This window comes from Salvia splendens, chromosome 20 (assembly GCF_004379255.2).
Source record: "Salvia splendens isolate huo1 chromosome 20, SspV2, whole genome shotgun sequence".
Lineage (NCBI taxonomy): Eukaryota > Viridiplantae > Streptophyta > Magnoliopsida > Lamiales > Lamiaceae > Salvia > Salvia splendens.
The window spans coordinates 26,731,206-26,754,149 of NC_056051.1; the positions used below are offsets into that span (position 1 = coordinate 26,731,206).

The following is a 22,944-nucleotide window of genomic DNA, read 5'->3' on the forward strand; positions in this document are numbered from 1 at the left end:
ACATTGCAAAGCATATACATAGGTATGGCTCACTCTATTGGGATATCCGAGTTGGCCATATTTTACCTGTGGCGATATATTCGGGAGCAGCATAACCATATGTTCCCACAACCCGTGTCGTTACATGGGATTCATCAGTTGTTGGACCCAACATTGCTAACCCAAAGTCAGATAGCTTGGCTTCGTATGACTGCAGACAAATCACTAGAGCTTAATCAAAGTGGAAATGAATTAGCATAGCTATACTTGAAAGGCAGAAGTCAATCAAGCAATATGTTGGCTGACTTGAAGTCCCTATAGATAATCTGTTTTTCAGATATGTGCAAGAACATCAGGCCACGGGCTGCTCCAATCAATATCTTAAGCCTAATGTCCCATGGAAGTGGCGGAACATTCACGCTCCTCCCTAACCAAAGGAGCACTCTGTAAGTAAACTATCTAGCACTAGATTCTAGGAGAGAATGTGTACGTCTAATGTGAAGTAACATGAGAAGATATGGTGATAGCAAATGAAGTGAATCAAAGCCTTACTTCTAAATAGATGGCTTTCCAAGCTGCCTTTGGCCATGAATTCATACACAAGAAGTAGCTCCTTTTCCTCATGGCAGTAGCCCAAAAGCTTGGGATGAGAAAGTTTTCCAAGGAAGTACACCTCAGACTGCAATTCATTCTCAATCTCATACATATATTATCAAGCCAAGCTAAGCAGAGTATAGGTAGAAACAATTCTACTGTTCGTACTGTACCTGCCACTGATTAAACCCTTGTGTACTTTCAGAACTCAACTTCTTGACAGCAATTGTGGTTGTTTCAGGGTTGGCTTTGTTACCCAACCACCCCTTGTAAACCCTGCCAAAACCTCCTTCTCCTAGCACCAAATCATTTCAGTCGCAGCCTCGAGTTCTGTTAAGCTGAAAACCCTCAAATTGGGCTCGGCCAGCTTCTTCCACTCCGGACTGGGAATGAAAATCATCCCATCATTATTCTGAAGACGGCCGCACAATGTAACATTCGTAAATTCTATTGGTGCTGCAAATATATAGTGAGACAAGAAATCCAGTTATAGCAACGAACAAGTCCATACGGAACCAAAAAAAACCATCCATCGAGTTGATACCAAAACATACCTGTTACTGAAGTGCCAACCAAGTGCATTTGTTTTGAGGGATTCCTGGTCTTCCCAAAAGCATCACGCTGCCAATGTTTTAGTGATATCTGAAGCATCATGGATTTTCTTCCACCTTGTCTTCCAGAATTGACAATTGTGCTGTTAATTTGCTGACTTGGGATAAATGTAACAGTTTTCACATGTCGAAGCTCAGAAAGCATTTCGATCTCTGTCCAAAATTGTTGCTCCCCTTGACTGGAGTGTTGTTTCAACCGCTTTATGGCTACAATCTCTCTCCCGTTATCCATGAACCCTCTGAACACATCCCCAAATCCACCCCTTCCAACGATATTTCTGCTGTGGAAGTTGTCTGTTGCTGATTGCATCTCAGCTAGTGAAAAGCGACGACAAGGTTGCTTTACCCTGGCAGATGGCTCGTTTTCCTTCTCAGAAGAGTCAGTTTCCCACATTTTGTGGACAATGATGTTTACCAGAAGAGTAAACACCACAGTTACAATAGCATTTCTGTGACCAAGAAGAGAGTGTAATAGAGTTGGGACAGAGTATGACAGTGAATCTCCTGGTGGAAGCAGAGGATTGGGAGAGGCAAGACTGAGGTCATGGTTGCTTAACTTGAAGACTTCAAATCCTTCAATCGGGCCTCGTCTATCAACTAAATCACTATGAGAATGCAGAGAGATAGAGATTCTTTGCTTAGACTCACTCTTCTTCCCTTGCACCATCAAATGTAGTTATACCAAAGAACACTCCGATTCTCCGACTGTTCGACCATGTCAACACTAGTCAAGGCAACCTTGCCATCAATCATAAGCACAAAATCCATCCCAATCCCTACATCAAACAAGTGAACCCTCACCAAATACCTAAATCCTACATCAACAGACACTCCCCAGCTGAGATCACTACCCTTGTTTCCTTTTCCTCGAAGAATCGTTGCCCAAACCCCAAACATATCATGCCCAAACCAGACAGCACCCCATTTTATATTGTGATGATAAACCCTCTCAAATGCAGTAGCATTGTTCACATATATTACAGACTTTTCCCCAATCACATCAACTCCACTATCCCCACCGTGACAGTAAGAAACGGTGGAAGGCACAAGTATAACCTCGATTCAATTAACGAAAGCATAATTACTAAACCTCGATTCGATTCTAGAACACTAAATCGAAGGTTTGATTTCCATTTTCATCCACAATTACACAAAATTCCTTAGCAATAACATTAACAGAAAGCGCACGAGCAGCTATGGAGGTGATGAAATTAGCAAGCAGCGTGAAAGGACCGAATTCAACGGTGAAGAAATCGCCGGAGCTTTCGAAACCGCGGTAGACGACGGGATTGAAGTGCAATCGGATGAATTTCTGACCTGAGGTGAGGTGAAAGGAGTAGGAAAATCGAGAGCGAGAGATCCGCGCAGTGGTGTAGGGAATCGTCAGCTCGCCGTTGATGAGCCTTGCGGTGCATCGTCTTCGCCGCAGTTGATGGAGATGTGATCGGCGGCGCCTGCAGAAGCGAAGAGGAAGCTGAGAAGTAAAAAACGGTGCATTTGCATGAATGTAATTCTCAATCGAAATCGGAAATTACGAAGAAGAAGAAGAAGAAGAATTGGATCAGAATCAGAGGTCAACACAAGTAAATGATTTTCACTTTTCAGTTTTCACAACGCGGATTCTCTTCACAAAAGTGTGCATGATCTTACTTTTGATTTGAATATTGTTAATGGAGTTACTGGAGGACTTCCCCTATTCTGTTTTATTTCTCTCTTCTTATATTTTGAAGATCAATAATAATTCTACAGTCCTTGCAACGGCCATGCATGCGGTTTGATCAGCGATTAGCAGCTTCACACGTCGTTTTTAGATTTATAATTTAAACATTAAATGTATAAATTCATTTTTTATTGCATAAGTACTTAAGTTTAAGTGATTGTGTATGCAGTGGACTGTTGATGCCCTTATGTTGTCGAATTGGTTGTAGGTGAGAGCAACATTAACGCTGAAAAAAAATTGGGGCCGGACCGCACCTGGGGTCCGGCCTAGTCCCAGTAGGTTGGAGGAGGCGGTGGGGAGGCCTTGCCCGAGCTTGAGGACGGGGGAGAGTCCTGGGGCTGATGGCTCGGCGAATTTTTGACGTAGTGAATGCTGGAAAACACAGATCACGACACGATGAATTTACGTGGTTCGATTTACTGAGGTAAATCTACGTCCACGGGAAGAAAAGAGGGCAGAGTTGTATTGCTTGATCTGTTTTCTTACCGCTTACAATACAGACTTGTTATTTTGTCTTTTTATCTCTAGAGATCGAGAGAAAGTAAAAATATCTATCTGATCTAGGTTCTACTTATACAAAGGACCAAGATCGTGGCATGCAGCTATTTACTAGGTAGTGGATGTCGTGGAGATCGTGGCGATCTTGCATGGGTCCACTATCCTGCATGAGTTAATGACTGCTTGACACCACTAAATAGATCGTGGGTGTAGTGGAGGTGGAAATCCTGCATGAGTCCACTATCTCCTAGTTCGGTCGAATACTGAGACCGAACTGCTGAATTATTGCCGAGCAGCTTTTTGCCGATCTGAGAGTAGAGCTTGATGCCGACCTGAGAGCAGAGTTTGATTGGTTGGCTTTTACCGAGCTGTAAGCTGGGGCCGAACTCTTTGGTTGTGCCGGACTGAACTCTTTAGTCATGCCGAACTGATACTCTTTCTTGGGCTTTAGGCTGATGGGCTTTACTGCTGTTGGGCTTGTTTAGTACGTACTCCATCACTACCCCCCCCCCGAAAAGTGAAGTGAATCACTTCGGCATTCTGGATAAAGGTACGGGGTAAGTTGATGTTTGTCCTCGGTTTGATGAAGTGAACTCTTCTTTGACCGGACTTGGTTTGTGTCCTAATTTGGCGAGTTTTATCGCTCGGATCGAACTTTCCGTTGTCCTAATTTGGGGATCGGACTTTCCCTTGTCCTAATTCGGCGAGTTTTATCGCGTGGATCGGACTTTCCCTTGTCCTAATTCAGGCAAGTTTTATCGCGAGAATCGGACTTTCATTGCAGTTCGTTTCAGACGAAGTGCTTGATTTTTAAGCCGAATTGTGGTCTTGTATCCTCTTTAGAAGCTTGGACTTCACAATCGTTGGCTTATTGCAGCTCGTTTCAGACGAACTGCTTGTTTAAGCTGAATTGTGGTCTTGTATCTTCTGTAGAAGCTTTGACTTACAATCGTTGGCTTGTTGCAGCTCGTTTCAGACGAACTGCTTGTTTAAGCTGAATTGTGGTCTTGTATCTTCTGTAGAAGCTTTGACTCACAATCGTTGGCTTGTTGCAGCTCGTTTCAGACGAACTGCTTGTTTAAGCTGAATTGTGGTCTTGTATCTTCTGTAGAAGCTTTGACTTACAATCGTTAGCTTATATATGTTCTAAGAAGGGGATCAGCCTTCGAAGAACAAGATACCTCAGTAACATTTGTAAGAGACGACACGCACAGAGACAGACAAAACACATAGACAAAACGCATAGAGGCAAATAAAAAGCACATAGAGAAACAAAGATCAAGCAAACCAAATAAAGCACATTGACCGGACAGGACTCAAGACTGACTGACCGGACTGTCTCTTACAAATGAAACTTCTTGAGGTTGGAAATGTGCCATGTTCGGGGTACCTGTTCTCCTGACATGTGAGCCAATTTGTAAGACCCTTTGCCGAGGACTTCTGACACCCGATACGGACCTTCCCATGTGGGTTCGAGCTTGCCCAGCTTTTCTGCTCGGCTTACTTCGTTGTTTCTCAAGACGAGATCTCCCACTTGAAATTGCAGCTTCTTCACCCTTTGGTTGTAATATCGGGCTACTTGCTCCTTGTACTTGGCTGCTTTTATGCATGCCAATTCTCTTCTTTCTTCGGCAAGATCTAGCTCGGCTCTCAGTCCGTCGTCATTCATTTCTGAGGAGAAATTTAGAGTTCGGGGACTGGGTACGCCGATCTCCACCGGAATTACGGCTTCAGTGCCGTACACAAGGCTGTACGGAGTTTCACCGTTGGAGGTTGTGGGTGTAGTTCGGTAGGACCATAGGACTTGAGGGAGATTTTCTACCCATTGTCCTTTGGCTTGTTCTAACCGAGCTTTTAACCCTTTCACCAGGATACGATTTGTTACCTCCGTTTGTCCGTTTGCTTGTGGATGAGAGACCGAAGTGAACCGCTGTTGAATATTCAGCTCTTGGCACCAATTCTTGAACGTCTTGTCGGTGAACTGAGTCCCGTTATCCGAGATGAGGATGTGGGGTATGCCAAATCGGCACACTATGTTCTTCCAGACGAAATCCAATGCCTTCGAGCTTGTTATCGTAGCTAATGGTTCAGCTTCCACCCACTTCGTAAAGTAGTCCACGGCAACGATTAGGAATTTCATTTGCCGAGGAGCTTGAGGAAGTGGTCCCACTATGTCTATGCCCCATTGCATGAAAGGCCAAGGGCTTTGCATAGTGAATAGATCGGTCTGCGGCATCCTTGGGATATTTGCATGGATTTGGCACTTCGGGCATGTCTTGACGAGCTGCACTGCTTCTTGTACCAAGGTTGGCCAATAATATCCCCATCTTAGAACTTTTTTAGCTAAAGCTCTAGCTCCGATGTGGCTGCCGCACGATCCTTCATGAACTTCTCTGAGGATGTAGTCCGTCTCTTCTGGTCCTACGCACCGCAATAACGGCTGGAGGTAAGACTTTCTAAAGAGGACTCCTTCATGAAGTTCGTACCGAAGTGCTCGGCACGTGATCTTCCGAGCTTTTCTCTTATCCTCGGGCAATTGTCCTTGATCCAGATACTGCAAGATCGGCGTCATCCAGTTCGGCGAGCTGGATACTGAATGTACCTCGGCTTCATCAATGCTTCGATGCATTAATTCTTCCGCCTTTGAGCTCGGATCTGAGGCCAACTTACTTAAGGTATCTGCTCGGCTATTTTCCGCTCTGGGAATGCGGATTATCCGAAAATAGGAGAAACTTTGGCTGATGCTTTGCGCTTTGTCCAAATACTTCTTCATTCTCTCGTCACGAGCTTCACTTGTACCCAACATGTGATTTACTATGACTTGTGAATCACAATGGACTTTGAGAGATTTGACGAGTAGACTTTGCGCTAACTGGAGTCCGGCCAGGAGGGCTTCGTACTCGGCTTCATTATTAGTAGTGGGGAATAGGAACCGAAGTGAGTAGGTTACCTCGTGTCCGTCGGGAGCGACGAGTAAAATACCAGCTCCACTTCCTATCTTGTTTGAAGCTCCATCTACGAATCCGCTCCAGCAGTCTGGCGGCTCTACTTCGGATTCCAAGGGCTGTGCTAGTTCGGCATTGGTAGAATTTTTCTGTTCGGCAATGACAGGGATTGCTTGATCGAACTTGGCCTCTGCAAGAAAATCTGCCAAGGCTTGTCCCTTGATGGCTTTCCGAGGTAGGTACTCGATTGAGTGTTCTCCCAGCTCTATGGCCCATTTGGCGATTCTGCCTGATGCTTCTGGCTTGGTCAAAACTTGCCGAAGAGGCAGATCGGTTAAGACGCATACCTTGTGAGCATAGAAGTATGGCCGCAGTCTCCTTGCTGCATTTACTAACGCCAGAGCAATTTTTTCCAGAGGTTGATACCTTGTTTCTGGACCTCTTAATGCTCGGCTTGTAAAGTAGCTGGGAAACTGCTTTAGGCCTTCTTCTCGTACAAGCACCGCGCTGATGGTTTGATCTGATGCCGCTAAGTATAAGAATATTACTTCGGCTTCGGTTGGAGCAGAGAGAATAGGAAGCTCGGCTAGATAACTTTTGAGCTCGTCAAAGGCCTTTTTCTGCTCGGCTCCCCACTCGAACTTTGGTGCCTTTTTCAACACCTTGAAGAACGGCAGTTGCTTTTCGGCTGCTTGAGAAAGGAATCGATTCAGTGCGGCTAGACATCCGATTAGCCTTTGCACGTCATGTATGGACTTCGGCATTGCCATGTTCTGAACGACTTGAACTTTTGAGGGGTTTGCCTTGAGTCCGTCCTTTGAAACCCAACAACCCAGAAACTTTCCCGAATCTACCAAAAAGGTACACTTTTGGGGATTAAGTTTGAGGTTGGCTTTCTTGAGCACGCTGAGAGTGGACTTGAGGTTGTGCTCGTACTCCGAAGTGCTTTTGCTTTTGACGACTATGTCGTCGACATACACTTCAACCTGTTTTCCGATTAGGTGCCGAAAAAGCTTGTCTACCATCCTTTGATAAGTGGCTCCGGCATTCTTTAAACCGAATGGCATCTTTTTATAAACGAAAATGCCGAAATCGGTAATGAAAGCTGTTTTCGGAGCGTCACTCTCATCCATCAACACTTGGTGATATCCTTTGTATAAATCAAGAAAACAGAAAATTTCGAAGCCGATCAAAGCTTCTACTTTTTTATCTATATTCGGAAGGGGATAGCAATCTTTAGGACAGTGCTTGTTTAGATCAGTAAAATCTATGCACATCCGCCATCCTCCTCCTTTTTTCTTGATCATCACAGGATTGGCCACCCAGGAAGGATATTTCACCTCGAATAGTACATCCGCTTTTAGTAATTGGCGGACTTCGTCATGGATGACTTGGCTTCTTTCTGCCGCAAAGAGTCTTTGCTTCTGTTTTACTGGCCGAATTGAAGGATCAATATTTAACCGATGAGTGATTACCTCGGGGGGCACTCCGGTCATGTCCAACGGAGACCATGCAAAGACGTCTTTATACTCCTTGAGGAGCTGGATGGTTTTTTCTCGAAGTAGGGGCGTTCCCGCGAAGCCGATCTTAACCGTTCTGGATGGATCGTCTTCGTACAGCTGAACTGTCATCGAGTTCGGCTCCGGTATGACTTCGGTCATCGCCTCTGACTCCAGCTGCTGTGATTGCTATGCTTGGTGGTGCCGATCTGACTGCTCGGTATTTCTAAGCGCAATTTGTAGACATTCCTTTGCTCTCTTTTGGTCACCTCGGATGACCGCTATCCCTCCTTTAGTAGGGATCTTGATGGTGAGGTGATAAGTAGAGCAAACGGCCCGAACTGTGTTGAGCCAGTCTCTCCCCAGGATGATGTTGTACGGGGACCGAGCTTTCACCACAAAGAACTCGATCATCGTATTGGAGCTTGTAGGCGCTTTTCCCACCGTGATCGGAAGGCTGATAATACCTTCAGGGCGGGTGTCCTCCTGGGCGAAACTTTTCAGAGGAAGTGGAGCCGGACTGAGCCGAGCTGGATCCACTTCCATTTTATCGAAACATTCTTTAAAAAGAATGCTGACTGACGCTCCTGTATCCACAAATACTCTGTGGATCAGTTTGTTTGCCACTCCGGCTTGAATGACAATAGCGTCTTGGTGAGGAGAGATGGCTGGGACGGGATCGGCATCTGAAAATGTAATCACTTCGTCTTTCTTCAGCCTTTTATGTGTTGGCTCCTCTTGATTGGAAACTCTGCGTTCTGCTTTTAGGGACGACTTAGTCTTCCCGGCAGGAAGAGCATCAATAGTCAGGATTACTCCATCATATTGCGGCTCGTCGTCGTCTTCGGGATCCTCATGCCTTTTCGGATCCTGAGGATTGCAGTTCGCACCTCTCTGCTTTTTGTTCTTTTTCGGCTGCTTGCTTTGGTATTTTTTTAACATTCCTGTTTTTACAAGAACATCAATACCTGCAGCCAAATTTCGGCACTCCTCGGTATCGTGACCGTGGGTTTGATGGAAGGAGCAGAATTGATCCTGAGGTCGGCGCGCGGCCGATTTCGTCATCCGCCTTGGTTTTTCGAACATATCGGAATGTAGTTCGAAAATTTCCGCTCTTGACTTGTTTAAGGGTACGAACTGAGCGGGCGGCTTCTCAGGATTGAGACGTGGTCCCAATCTGCCTTGTACCGGTGCCCTTTGAATTCTTTCAAAAGGAGTTCGGCGAGGAAGCCTCTGATCGCTATGATCGGGCTTCTTTTCGTCTCCTCGGGATGAGCTGTCTAAAGACCGTTTTCGACGGTCTGCCTCATCCGCACGGGAAAACTGGTCCGCAATGTCCCACATTTCTTGAGCTGTTTGCGGACCGCACTCCACGAGCTTTCTGTAGAGAGCTCCGGGCAGGATTCCATTTTGGAATGCCGAAATGACAAGTAGATCATTGAGATTATCTACTTGTAGGCATTCCTTATGGAATCTCGTCAGGAAGTCGCTGATCTTTTCGTCGCGACCTTGACGTATAGAAAGCAGCTGAGCCGAAGTGATCCGGGCTTCTGCTTTCTGAAAGAACCTCCTGTGGAAAGCATCCATTAGATCTCGGTAGGATCTAATGCTGCCTTGAGGAAGGCTGTCGAACCACCTTCTGGCGTTCCCGATGAGCAGCTCGGGGAACAGCTTGCACATATGGACCTCATTGAGACCCTGGTTCGCCATATTATATTGATAGCGTCCCAAGAAGTCATGAGGATCCTCTAGCCCGTCATAAGTCATTGACGGTGTCCGGTAGTTCCGCGGCAAAGGAGTTCGGGTGATGTCGTCCGAGAATGGAGTCTTTAATGCTCCGTACATGGCGAACCCGACATCTCTTCGGTACGGAGGAGATGGAGTTCTCCTGTGGTTCCGGTACCGAGGAGGAACTGGAACATGTCGGGGTTGAGGATTCTTTCTCCTGGAAGACACGTCACTACTGCGGTAGTGACTTTCATGTCTGGATGAGGAGGGAGAATCCGCCGTTGTCTTCTCCGGCTGTTGGCTCTTCTGCAGGAAGGTTAAGAACTCCTCCTGCTTTTCGGCCAAGAACAGCTTGACAGCTTCATTTAAATCGGGCTGCTGGGAAGACTCGGTGCGATGACTCCTGGAGTGGCTTGTTCCTCCTTCGTGAGAACCGGAGGTAGATGTCTCCCGAGGCCGTTTTTCAGACCTGCGAGCTGGACTAGCTTCCTCACGGTGATCACGAACGGTATTACGGGTGGTATGTGATCTGGTATGCATTTTTTTTGGGGTGGAAAAAGGGTCAAAAATTCGCTTTATCACAAATTTGGTTCTTCGTTTCCCACAGACGGCGCCAGTGATGGCTCGGCGAATTTTTGACGTAGTGAATGCTGGAAAACACAGATCACGACACGATGAATTTACGTGGTTCGATTTACTGAGGTAAATCTACGTCCACGGGAAGAAAAGAGGGCAGAGTTGTATTGCTTGATCTGTTTTCTTACAGCTTACAATACAGACTTGCTATTTTGTCTTTTTATCTCTAGAGATCGAGAGAAAGTAAAAATATCTATCTGATCTAGGTTCTACTTATACAAAGGACCAAGATCGTGGCATGCAGCTATTTACTAGGTAGTGGATGTCGTGGAGATCGTGGCGATCTTGCATGGGTCCACTATCCTGCATGAGTTAATGACTGCTTGACACCACTAAATAGATCGTGGGTGTAGTGGAGGTGGAAATCCTGCATGAGTCCACTATCTCCTAGTTCGGTCGAATACTGAGACCGAACTGCTGAATTATTGCCGAGCAGCTTTTTGCCGATCTGAGAGTAGAGCTTGATGCCGACCTGAGAGCAGAGTTTGATTGGTTGGCTTTTACCGAGCTGTAAGCTGGGGCCGAACTCTTTGGTTGTGCCGGACTGAACTCTTTAGTCATGCCGAACTGATACTCTTTCTTGGGCTTTAGGCTGATGGGCTTTACTGCTGTTGGGCTTGTTTAGTACGTACTCCATCAGGGGCCGTGCCCGGTTGCGGCCCGGCCTAGGGTTATGGGGTGTTCGGGCTGGACCCGAACTCCCAATTCTTTTTTTTTTTTTCGAATTTTTGCTTATTTATATACCATTTGTTCAACATTTTCCCACCAATTTCTCACTTTATTCTACCTCTATTTATAATTTTTATTTTCTATGATTTGTAATTTTTAATTTCTAGCATTTGTAATTTTTTATTTCTAGGGTTTGTAATATTTTATTTTCGACTGAGCAATGAATTTTTCGTATTTTAATTGTTCAACGCTTTATATTTTACGAGTAAAATAACTTGTAGTTGTGAATAATGCAATTTAATAGTTTGGATCTGGATGAGCCTGCAGGGTTATAGGAGTTGTGGTCTGACCCTGAAAATTAGGGTTGATGATGTGGAGGGGACTTGAAGCCTGGATCCGGGCGGGGTTAATGATGCTCTGAGAAACATGGGCTCCAAGGACCCGCCCCCGGTCTAGTGACCAAGGCTGTTGGGCCATTGTAGTGTATTGGCCATTGAGCTTCCGTTAAGTTCTATGAATATAACATAGGGTTTACTACTTAATTTATGTTACTATTTGTTTTCTAATGAATAGTACTTCCTGTGTCCTCCAAAATTGATAGAGTTATATATGACACGCGTTTTAATGTGTAATTGGTAAAATAAGAGAAAGATCGGATAAAATAAGAGAGAATGGAAAAAGTAGTAGAAGTAGTTTTAGTGGATTATAGGATCCACTTTATTAGTAGTTCAAAACTTTCCTCATTTAGATTTTGTCTAATTTTGAGGAACGACTAAAAATGAAAAAACTAGTCATTTTTTTTGTTAGGAGGAAGTAACAAACTCATCAGTTGTAAGGTCATATTCGTGTGTATTGGCCTCATAATAGAGTAGTAAATATATCAACCATGATTGATGCCATTAAATTTATACTATCAGTCTAAAAAAATAAAGGTCATATTCATTGCATTCAAGGATGCTACACAACTCATAACTTTTGGCTAATTTTTATTATACCTAGTTTACATAAAAAAAAAAAAGAATAAGACAACATCCAAAATTCATTGACAAGTTAGCTCTCGAAGCCTCGAACTCAGCTAGATTCTGATCTCAGTCAGATATCTTGTAAGAAACAAGGAAAAAGTGGGAATTAAACCACCAACCAACTAGCTTGAATCCTATCATCTTAGAGAGCCATATACAAAAACAGATCTTACAAACTCCAACAACAGATGCTCACCGATCAATAAGAGAACTCGTGGCCGCGCAACGAGATAAACTTCTTGACCCAGATGGCAATGTCCTCGGCGCAAGCCTGAGCCTGGGGGGTCTTGAGAAGCATATCAAGTGTAGCAAATTCGTGGACAGCGTCCTTGTACTCGAGGACAGGAGCATCGACATTCACCTTGCGGAGCTCCTCTGAGTAGGCGATCGCTCGATCCCTCATCCAGTCATACTCGGCCACCACGGTCAGGGTTGGAGGCATCTTCTTCAGAGGAGGGCCCCCTCGGCCAGAGACTAGCGGGTTGGCAGCAGGGTGGTCCAGGCTGAACTCCTCCTCTGGTAGGAAGAGTTTCCACGCGAGTACGCACATTGCCTTGTCGTAGAAGTAGGAGTTTGAGAGTTTTATCTCTGAGTGTGTTGGGACACTTCCGATGAAAAAGGGATACATCAGAACCTGGGCTACCACCTTTACGGGGTCCAAAAGCTTGCCGGCCTCTATAGCTTTCCTCGCCACATAGTCAGCGATATTTGCTCCACAACTCACACCGAGAAGTACACATCTGCATCCATTTTAAGTAAAAACAACATTTCAACAAAGTCCTTCTGTCGCTAAAATATGTAGACAAGACAGTGTTTACAAGTTGGCGATGTTGCTTCTGCATGCACGGAAATGCGATGGAAGCATTAAACAGGGAAATATGATTTCACTATTAAGAAGATCCTAATGCAAAAAAGGTTTGCCATAACCAGATTTATAGGAATTTCTAGAGGCTCTTTCAGCACGATTAAGCATATCCATGCAAACTCATGACAATCAACGAAGATGAGAGTTGCTAAACAATCAGGCAAATCCAAAATTCAACACAATACTATGTATGTGTTCTATCTCATGCTTAGGCTTAGAAAGTTAACTAATCAGCTGTCAAAGCGGAAACAATAATATCCCATTCAAATTAAAGAGGAAAATCTATCCTATATGTAACTTAGTTTCTTCAAGAATATAATCCCCAAATTTACCAATTTTTGGGTTCTAGATACATTGTTGTGCAGATCCCTTTCCCTTTGATGGAAGCTACAGAAAAAATATACTCCTCGACAAAAACAACTAAAGCAATCAGCATGGAACCAATGAAGCTAGTGGAAGGGGAAACATATTATCTCATTCAAATTCAAAAGGAAAATCTTTCCCATATGTAAGTTAGTTGCTTCAAGAATATAAGCTCTCAACTTTTACCAATTTCTGTTTTCCAGGTTTCTGGTAGTACATCATTGTGCAGATCCCTTTTCACTTTGATGGAAGCTAAAGATAATATATACTCGGCAGAAACAACTAACTAAAGCAATCAGCATAGAACCAATAAAGTCATAGTTCCTTCATTACAGATCTCCATATCAAATAAGTCCAAATTAAGATCTTTCCTATATGTAATTAGGTACTTCAAGACTGCAATCCCCCAACTTTACCAATTTCTGGTTTCAAGTTACATCGTTGTGCAGATCCCTATAGTTACTTCAAGAATATTATCCCCAACTTTTCCAATTTCTAGTTTCCAGGTTTCTAGTTACATCATTTGCAGATCCCTTTTTACTTTGATGGAAGCTAAAAATAATATATACTCGACAAAGACAACTAACTAAAGCAATCAGCATTTGAAACCAATGAAGGCATAGTTCCATTGTTACACAAAATCCAAACCAAGATAAGAATTAACCTGGATGGATCACCATGAGCAGCCAACCAGGGCTCAACCATGGAAGCTCCAAAGGCATCAGCAACATGCCAATTCCCCTCCGACCTCCTCAAATCGACCCCTGCTCCCTTCGAACTGCCCAACGACTTGATACATTCCGCCAAATTCGCCTGCTTCGCAAGCCAGTGCAACACTTTCAGCCCATCCTCAAACGCAGATGGGTACTTGTTCTCCGGAGCCAGCCTATAACCCACCGCCAATACAATCACATCGCACAACCTCGCAATCTGCCTACAGAAGAAATCATTCGCCACCGAATCATTGCTCCCGCTAACAAAACCCCCACCGTGGAACTGCAGCATCACCGGCAATCCCCGGCTGCCTCTCCCAACCGGATTATACCCTCTATAGGTTCCATTCTCCGATTTCAAATTCGCATCATCAACACTACCTGCATAGCTATTCCTTCTAAGATTGCTATCAACGCCCTTCACAATCACACCATTACTCCCGGAAACAGCAATATTCTCCATCGATCCGTGGCTGTATCGACGAGTAAGAGACCGATTCTGATCCAACAAAGGAACACCGGATGTCGATTTCGCGTTGGGGAAATTCAGGCAGGTTTCGGGAAGAAAGACACGAACAGATACCGAAGTCACGGGATCGATATGAACATCCTTTGTCGCGACGCCATCGGTGAACAGAGGATTGGCAGCTTCCGCCGTCTCCTCCGCCGGCCGTGACGTCACGCCGAATGTGCCGCCGGAAGCATCTTTTTCCGGAGCCTGCAATCGGCTCTGCAGACGATGCTTCAGCATGAATTTGAAGAATACGCTGTACAATTTCACGCCAATACTTGGCATTTCCCGAGAAAGTGACGAACTATTGAATTGAAAATTTCAAAAAAATACAATATTATACGCACAGATTTCTGAAATGATTGCGATTTCGTCCTCACCTCAGCTCATCCACACAGAAATCCACTTTACTGAACGTCGTCCGTGAATCAGAGCTACTGGATTTCACATTAGGATCGATATAGGGTTTTCGCAATAAATCTCCCAAATTTTTAATTTTTTTGAATCGCTTCAGAGAGAGAGATGCAGAGTCAGTTTTCAGCTGCCTGTTTTCATTTTTTATTTTAATTTTCATTTATTTATTTTCAGGTGGTATTGCCTTTTGTGCTTTCGACGGTTGTACTCAACGAAAGATCTACGAAAAGTCAATACGTACAACTGAAGTATGCGTGGTGTTCCCGAGCTCAGAAGTAGGGAATCGAAATGTATTTGGTGGAAGGGCCCCATCTAGAAAATTAAAAATTTTGAAAATTTTAATTATTAATTGAGGCCTATCATTGACAATTATTTTATGGGCATTTATGCAAAATAATAAGGTGAAATGGACCCCAAGGTGAACTATGATTTGCATTCTTTTAAGAAAACAATGTTAATGCTAAATCTTGTCTAGGAGGAAAGCAAAATTGTTGTCTTTGTTATACTAACATTCTTGATTCATTAGTGTTTGTCTTTATCATCTAAATTTTGTATTATTGTTATCTTTATCGTCTAAATTGTACTTCAGTGTTATCATGGTTGTGTGAGCATGGAACGTATGTAGTTGTAATTCCCATAAATAATAATACTGATTATTGAGGTTTAAGACAAAACAACATTTTTTGATATTGGATGACTTGTTCTAAAATAACATGTCATTCGTCCAATCAATCAACAATGTATAGTTAAACCGAGCAAAACCCTCGACATATCATAAACGCCTCCAATTCCCGGATTTTACCTAATTGCCCCAAAGCACCGGGCACACCTAACAACATTGGTCAAACGCGCGCGCATGCACACAACACAAGTGGATTTTTAGAGAAATGAGATTAAAGGGAAGAAGTTGCATCAGTATCTCAAGTGTAAGTAAACTATGTATGATTAACATGATGGTACATATATAATTGCAGATGGAGAGTACATAAACTGAAACCCAGTTCAAAAATCTCTAGACATGCATCAAAATATAACACAAAAAACTTTTAACACCATTTCTAAGAACTAAAGATGAAGAAAAGGCCATTTTGCCAGCACAATTCTATATGTACATTCACTATTTCTTGCATCTGAAGCAACGTCTCGTACAGCCCCTGCACGGCTGCACCACGACCCGATGGGGTAAGAAAAACGCAAAGCAATCAAGAAAATATCCGATTTCATTGTTGCAGCTCCATCCCTTTACCATCAACCCCATCGCTGGTCAGCAACATAAAAACAGCAAAAAAGTACTTCATTCTTAGCCAGGAGACATCTTTGCGATAGTCCTGGGAGAAACGAGCACTGGCTCATTGCTGGCAGCTCTCATCGCAGCTATTTCCTCCAGGCGCTTCCATGTTGCTTCGCGCTTCCTCTTGTTTTCTTCTTCCTGTGCCTCATCTTCTTGGAATTTGAGTAAACACTCCTCATAGAGCTCGGGATCCGTGTCTGAGAATATTTTCCGGACATTCAGAGTCAAGCTCTGCACGGCCTGGTTCCAGTGGCTTCTTGCATTTCTCTCCAATGCAGGGAAGATGATAGGCAGGATAACTTTACGATTTTGTTTGATCAGGTTTTCAATGTGATCGTTGTTCCATAAGAAGAGAGCCCTTTCTGCCACCTGTAGTTCCAAGATCAAGAAACACGATTGTAAGAAGGAAATCGAAATTTCAAGAATACAAGGGCTAAGAAAAAAACAAACGAAATTACGAAACAAACCCCAAAAAAGGGCCCTCTCCATCCCAAATATATAGGCTACGATTTATATTTCCCGATGTCCCAAATGTATAGTCATCATCCCAAAACCATGGTCAAAAGGAAAAGGGTCGACTCTCACTTATATGCTATTTCATGTGGAATCGATGTGGGATTCGTATCAATCCATTCCCCTTTCGAAACAGGTGGCAAACCCAAAGCCATGGGCCCACCATCCATTTGCTGCCCCTTGGGCCCACAACTTCGGTGGCACCCCTTTGGTAGCCCCTTTACGTAAGCCGCACGGACCTACCTTGGCCCTTTGATCCACGTTCGTGCACCAAAATTGATCTGGTAATGCAAACTTTTTTCCAACTCTTCACAAAATCACTAAACTAAGCATACCTTTTCACATCTTGACTTGTAGCAGTGAAGAAAGTTTATACTTTTACTCTCTTGGAACAACAAAAGCAAGAGACTGTAACAGTATCAGAAAACCCGACCCCAACCACCAAAAGAAAACAATGCACCGGTGCCAAAAGCTAAAATATTCTTTCCTTTGATCAAGTGCAATAAGCATTGTAACCAGAAGGCCAAAGATGTTAAAAGAGATAGTCCAGTTAATTTCATTTTAGAGTTGAAGTAAAAGCACATACCAATGTTTTATCATACATTCAGGAGACTGTTTTCGAGTATATGCCAGACCAGAACTGTTTGTCTCAATCATACCACAAGCCAATAGATATTAATTTAAACTAATCAATTCATTTGGACTCTGACAAATATCAGGTACATACTGATTCATCTTCTCGCCCTCCCCTTTATTACTACAATAGCAGAGAAAGTCATACCTAGCATCAACTCTCCAAATTACTCTATACTGACCAGTGACCAATACGACAGGTTCTAACTAAACAGGTTAAGTCCAGTATTGTCTACACCGAGAAGTCGAGAACTACTTCTAGGCACTCTGTACTCTGCAAGAGAGGCAATTAAGATCACAGACAAGAGGCTTTTCATCTAGCTTCATCTAAACTGGCAAGTGGACTTGATATTAAAGAATAAAGATAGAATAATAGAGACTGGGGAAAACTAAAAGCAATAGCAATTAGTAGTTAACGTGCACTGCTAAATTGCAAAATACTCTTACCAGCATAATCAGACAAATGAACCAACAAAAATCAAAAGGATGTCATCAAAATGAACGGCAGCTAGAGTCACAAAAGTTGAAAGACACTAGTTTCAGAATAAATTTCTCTAGGACTACCTGAAAATGTGAACTGCTCAGGCAACGAGCAATCTGGCGAAAGAGAGGGACCATGCAACGCTGAAACTCTGGAGGCTGAGTCGCTTCCAACACTTCCTCTAGCTCACCCAAGAACATCACCTCCTTTGAACTGTTTGTGATTGGCCAATACTTCAGTAGGCCTCTTATGACAGTATCAGCAAGTTTGCAGTCCTTCTCCACGAATTGCGTTATGCAGTAAGATAGCTGCTGATGGTACATGAGAATGCACTTCGGTTTGTGAAGAGGAATGAGTGCCCGAACAAGGAAAAGCTTGTGCTCTTCTTTCAAAGGCAATGCGAAACCATTTATAATGCTACCCAGAATTTCCAACAGCTCAGCAATCCCATTATGCTTCTCTGTTTCAAATATGAAGTGGTAGAATATATTATTGATAGCTTTTCTGACGAAGGGGCGATGAACCATGAACTTTCCATATATCCGATGCAGCACAGTCTTTAAATAGTCCCTTTCTCTAGGATCTTCTGAGTCAAAGAGATCTAACAACCTCAGAACAAAAGAATGATCAATGTAACGCTTCGCTAGCTTTGCGTCTGTCTCTGGTGAAGCCACAAACCTCAGAAGAAATTCGTACACCACTTGTAAATGAGGCCATGTAGGATCCATCAAGGGCTCCTCTTCTTCCAAGTCAAAGCCTTCCAAGATCTTGTTTTCGCGAGGCTGTGTGGAAAGCGTACGGAATAAATTTGCAGATACCATTTTTACAATCTCTTGCATGGCAGTTTCTGTGAATTTCTGATTCGCTGAAGCAACATAGTCGACAAGCTCCACTAACGTCTGCCGCTTGATGTCCTTTTCTTTCAAATTCTTTGTGGGGTCGGTGAAGTCAAATATAACACAGCACATATTCAACTTTCTGATAAACAAGCTTTGCTTTTCAGAATTTGGGACGTCTTTGAAGCTAGGTAAAGCCTCGTACAGAGCATATCCTGTATTACCATTAACCTTAGTACTTAATGGGTTATTCCCGTAACTTTCAATGGAATTTGAAGTTGAGTTCATCCCAGAAACAGCTGCAGGGTTGGAATTCCCCGACCGGGAACCTGCACCATAAGCATTTCTTGAAGTAGCCGAAGCATTTGAAGCGTAAGCAGAGGATCCTCCATCACGATTATCCACTAACTTGCTATGTTTCCGTGGAAGCTTATTAAGAATATTCTTTATCATCACTAAGTCCAAAACAGTCCCAGTATTCTTCAAGTGAAGGAACAAGCAAATGCTTCACAAGAATCACAACTACAGGCTCATCATAAATGGCAAGAGAAGTAAAGAACTAGCATCAAAACAATTATCACACCGATTCAACTACCAATGTGCAAACACTCTTTCCAGTGAAGGAATTATCATCTGTAAAAGGAAAGCGAGATTAAATCAAGAATAATCCCAAAATCATTCCATTTTTCATCAAGCTACACAACATATAAGTTCTCCCCATTTTCATTTTCAAAGAAAAGGTAAGTCCACCCTTGTAAACAACACAAGACCACTACCTTTCCAAGCAAAATTTCACATGAAATTAACCTTAAACAAAGATAGTATTAAAAATGACTTAAAGCAATCAAGATAAGCTACAAAATAAAAAAGCTAAACTAGTGTGAAGTCCACCCTTGTAAACAACACAAGACCGCTTCCTTTCCAAGCACAATTTCGCATGCCACTCTCGTTATGCATATTCTAGATGTGGAAATTAACCTTAAACAAAGATTTACTATTAAAAATAAATTAGAGTAATCAAGATAAACTACAAAACAAAATTTCCCATTTTTTCTTTTTCAAAGAAAGGCAAACTACTGTGAAGTCCAACCATGTAAACAGCTCAAGACCAACCAATTTCTTTCCAAGCACAATTTTTCACATCACTCTCTTTATGCATATTCTAGATGTGGAAATTACCTCAAACAAAGATTAACTAATAAAAATAACGTAAAGCAATCAAAAAGCTACTCCACAAAATAAGATCAATTTCCCCATTTTCTTTTTTCAAAGAAAAGTAAACTAATTTGAAGTCCACCCTTGTAAACAGCCCAAGACCAATTTCTTTCCAAGCACAGTTTTAATTTTCTCATGCCACTCTCTTTATGAATATTCTAGATGTGGAAATTAACCTTGAAAGAAAATTAACTGTTAAAAATTAAAATTATCTTAAAGCAATCAAGATAAGCCACAAAATAAGAAAATTCTCCTCATTTCCCTTTTCTTAGAAAAGCTAAACTAGTGTGAAGTTCCAAGCACAATTTTGTAGTATGTTGCATATTCTAGATGTGGAAATTAACCTCAAACATAGATTAACTATAAAAAACAACTCAAAGCAATCAAGATAAGATCCCACAAATTAGCTCAATTACAAAAAAAAAAAAATAACTAACAACAACAAAACCCCAGCTCATGAACTCACCTCATCTTTCCCCTTTTTTTCTAAAAATTCCACAAAATTCCCAACCATTCAACACAGATCAGCACGTTTCAAGATCTGGGCCGCGATCCATAACATCATTCACCAACAATTGCTCACCAAAAATGCATCAAAAGAGGCAAAAATCGAAGCTTTATCGCTGTACGTGTAAACTAGAGAACTGTACAAGTACGGAAGCAGCAGAGAGCGCAGGAATCATGGGTCATTGATGGGAAAAAATTAAAGTAGAGAGGTGGTTTAATTTGCGATGAAGGGAGCAATTAAAGCGGAAAATTCTTCAAATCGGAGTGAGATAAACAAGAGAGAGAAAGCGAAAGGTGTGGGAATTGAGATGAGAGGGAACATGGGAAAGTAAAAGAAAACAATTTTTTGGGTTTGCTGTTGTTGTTGATGATGGGCTGTGGAGCTGTACTCGTGTGCTGTTTTTGGTTTTGCTGAAATCATTGATTTTCTGATAAAAGTGTTCTCTTTTTCTCAATTTTTGTTTTTCATTTCCCCTTTTTTCCTTTTCTTTCTTTTTTTCCTAATATTAATCGAATTTATATATTTTTTGTAGTATTTATATAAATTTTATATTCTATAATATTAAATGGAGTGTTATTATTGGTTGAGAATCATATATTCGTGGATCGAATATGGGTCGATAGCTAAATGTTTTTTTATTCAATCATTGTTGTTCTTCTTGTTACTGGATATATCGTTTGCACATATATTTCTTTTTGTATCTCGAGCTACAGACATGGTTTCGAATTGTAAAATATTTAATAATTTCATCATCTAAAAAGAAGAATTTTGACACCAACTTACAATTTTTATATGAATATTTATATGTTGTTAGAAGCGCCAATACTTTGTAATTAAAACTCTCCCAAATTTTAGTGACCTATATAAGATAATGGAAACATGATAGCCATAAATGCATGTTAACTAATGCCAAGCATACATTTTTTAAGGAAATGTCAATTATACATTGTTCACACACAAATTTATCAATTTCCTTCCCTCACATGCTGGTAATTACATGGTCAATAAGTCTAGACAAAAATATTATTATTATTATTTTCAACATTAAGGGTGTGTTCGGTTTGCAAGATTATATCTCGGGATTAAATATGTAGTGTGTTTGGTTCATGAGCTTCAATCTCACAACTCAATCCTAGATGGATAATCATGGGATAATTAGTCATAGCTAACCCCCTATGACTAAAATAATCTCACAATTCAATCCTAGATTATATCTTGATATTATTTTATCTTGGAAACCGAACACTACATGACTGCAGACAAATAATCATAAGAGCCTCTATGAAATGCTAGCTACATATTTTCATCATTAGTTTAGTTAATCATGAGTATTGGAGTATTATTTTCCTGAATTATGTACGTAATTGTATACATTACCAAACAACTCATAACCATGTTTTAAATTTTAGAGTGTATTGAACTCACAACAACTCAAGAGATGTCAATAACATAGTAATGTTGGTTTAAAGTATTAAATTGATAGAGATTAGTGATCTCCATTATCTCTTTAGATTAAAGAACACTTCAAGCGTTGAGGATTTATTTCCTTGTTTATTTACATATTGGTTTACTTTCTTAAAATACAGTTCGCATGAGTCCTATTCCTCTAGATGCTCCACTATATATGAGTGTATAAACCGTAGGTCTCGGTGAGAGGATTATCATAGGCCTCCGAGGAGGACCGGTCTACTTTGAGTGTATAAATGGAAAGTTCTTATTTTCCGTTTTTACCCATTCACCTTACTTTTTGTGTGCATCTGCGTTTTACTCTACATCAATTGGTGCGGTTAAACATTGGAGATGGATCAAAACAATAGCCAGTATATAATGAGCCGGGCTGTGCAGATCCTTGAGGGAGTTGTGGGTGTGAGCTCGCCTCCGATTCCACCGGCTCTCAAAGCAAGAACACATAATGTTTATTCACTGATTTCTCCACATCAACTGTGCCCTAATTCCCTCCCTACACAAGCTCAACCACGCCAAATTAAGTCTCTACACCACATATTTCAATTATTCAATGCAATTTCAATATTATTTTTGCAGAAATAAACTGTGTCTTCAATTAGACTACCATTAGCCTTCAATTTCGGTGTTATCAAAATCTCACATCACAACGCATACCTATACCTATCCAGAGAAACAATTATCTAATCTAAGTTTATTTCGGACTTTTTAAAAGATGGAAAGTGATAAACATTTAGGCCATGTTTGGTTGTCAGGATTCTGTCTGGGAAAGTAATCCGATTCCTTAAATTTTAAATTCCTGTGTTTGTTTCCATTTTTAATCAAACTGGGAAAGTAATCAAAATCCTTAAACAAGGGAAGTTAGTACAACTTTCCAGGATTCTGAATCCTAACTTTTCTTAGGTATTATTTTTTCCAGTTTTATGATTCTTACATATTTAATGCAATATAGTTCAGTTTATTATTATTATTATTATTATTATTATTATTATTATTATTATCATTATTATTATTATTATTATTATTATTATTATTATTATTATTATTATTATTATTATGATCATCATCAGTATTATTGTTATTATTTATTACAATGTTTTAAAAATAATTTAAAAGTATAAATCATACTTAATTTCAGGATAATAAATAACTATAATTCAAATTATCATAATTATAACTATATTATTAATATTTATTTTTATTTTTATTATCATAATAATAATAATAATTTATTAA

General features: G+C 41.4%; 3 protein-coding genes across 6 annotated transcripts; all 3 read right to left on the reverse strand.

Moving 5' to 3' along the window:
- Window positions 1–54: 54 nt before the first annotated feature.
- Window positions 55–2,852, reverse strand: LOC121782288 (probable receptor-like protein kinase At5g38990). 4 transcript variants are annotated; one of them, XM_042180053.1, is made up of 5 exons: window positions 1,128–2,837; window positions 747–1,029; window positions 532–658; window positions 286–406; window positions 55–190 (listed from the first exon to the last, which is right to left on the reverse strand). In XM_042180053.1, exons 1-2 carry the CDS (start codon window positions 1,849–1,851, stop codon window positions 869–871), a joined length of 885 nt encoding a protein of 294 aa, XP_042035987.1. In that variant the 5' UTR covers window positions 1,852–2,837; the 3' UTR covers window positions 55–190; window positions 286–406; window positions 532–658; window positions 747–868. The 4 variants fall into 4 exon arrangements, with proteins under 4 accessions (XP_042035987.1, XP_042035986.1, XP_042035990.1 ...); XM_042180052.1 differs by having other exon boundaries at window positions 75–406; window positions 1,128–2,638; window positions 2,720–2,852; XM_042180056.1 differs by lacking the exon at window positions 286–406 and having other exon boundaries at window positions 75–190.
- An 8,946-nt stretch (window positions 2,853–11,798) lies between these two features.
- LOC121781018 (probable carboxylesterase 11) lies at window positions 11,799–14,888 on the reverse strand. Its single transcript, XM_042178696.1, has 2 exons — window positions 13,794–14,888; window positions 11,799–12,641 (listed from the first exon to the last, which is right to left on the reverse strand). Exons 1-2 carry the CDS (start codon window positions 14,636–14,638, stop codon window positions 12,101–12,103), a joined length of 1,386 nt encoding a protein of 461 aa, XP_042034630.1. The 5' UTR covers window positions 14,639–14,888; the 3' UTR covers window positions 11,799–12,100.
- Window positions 14,889–15,707: 819 nt separating this feature from the next.
- Window positions 15,708–20,656, reverse strand: LOC121782416 (serine/threonine protein phosphatase 2A 57 kDa regulatory subunit B' theta isoform-like). The gene is made up of 3 exons (XM_042180255.1): window positions 20,203–20,656; window positions 17,769–19,154; window positions 15,708–16,427 (listed from the first exon to the last, which is right to left on the reverse strand). The coding sequence occupies exons 2-3, from the start codon at window positions 18,972–18,974 to the stop codon at window positions 16,068–16,070; spliced, it is 1,566 nt and encodes a 521-aa protein (XP_042036189.1). The 5' UTR covers window positions 18,975–19,154; window positions 20,203–20,656; the 3' UTR covers window positions 15,708–16,067.
- Between the last annotated feature and the right edge of the window lie 2,288 nt (window positions 20,657–22,944).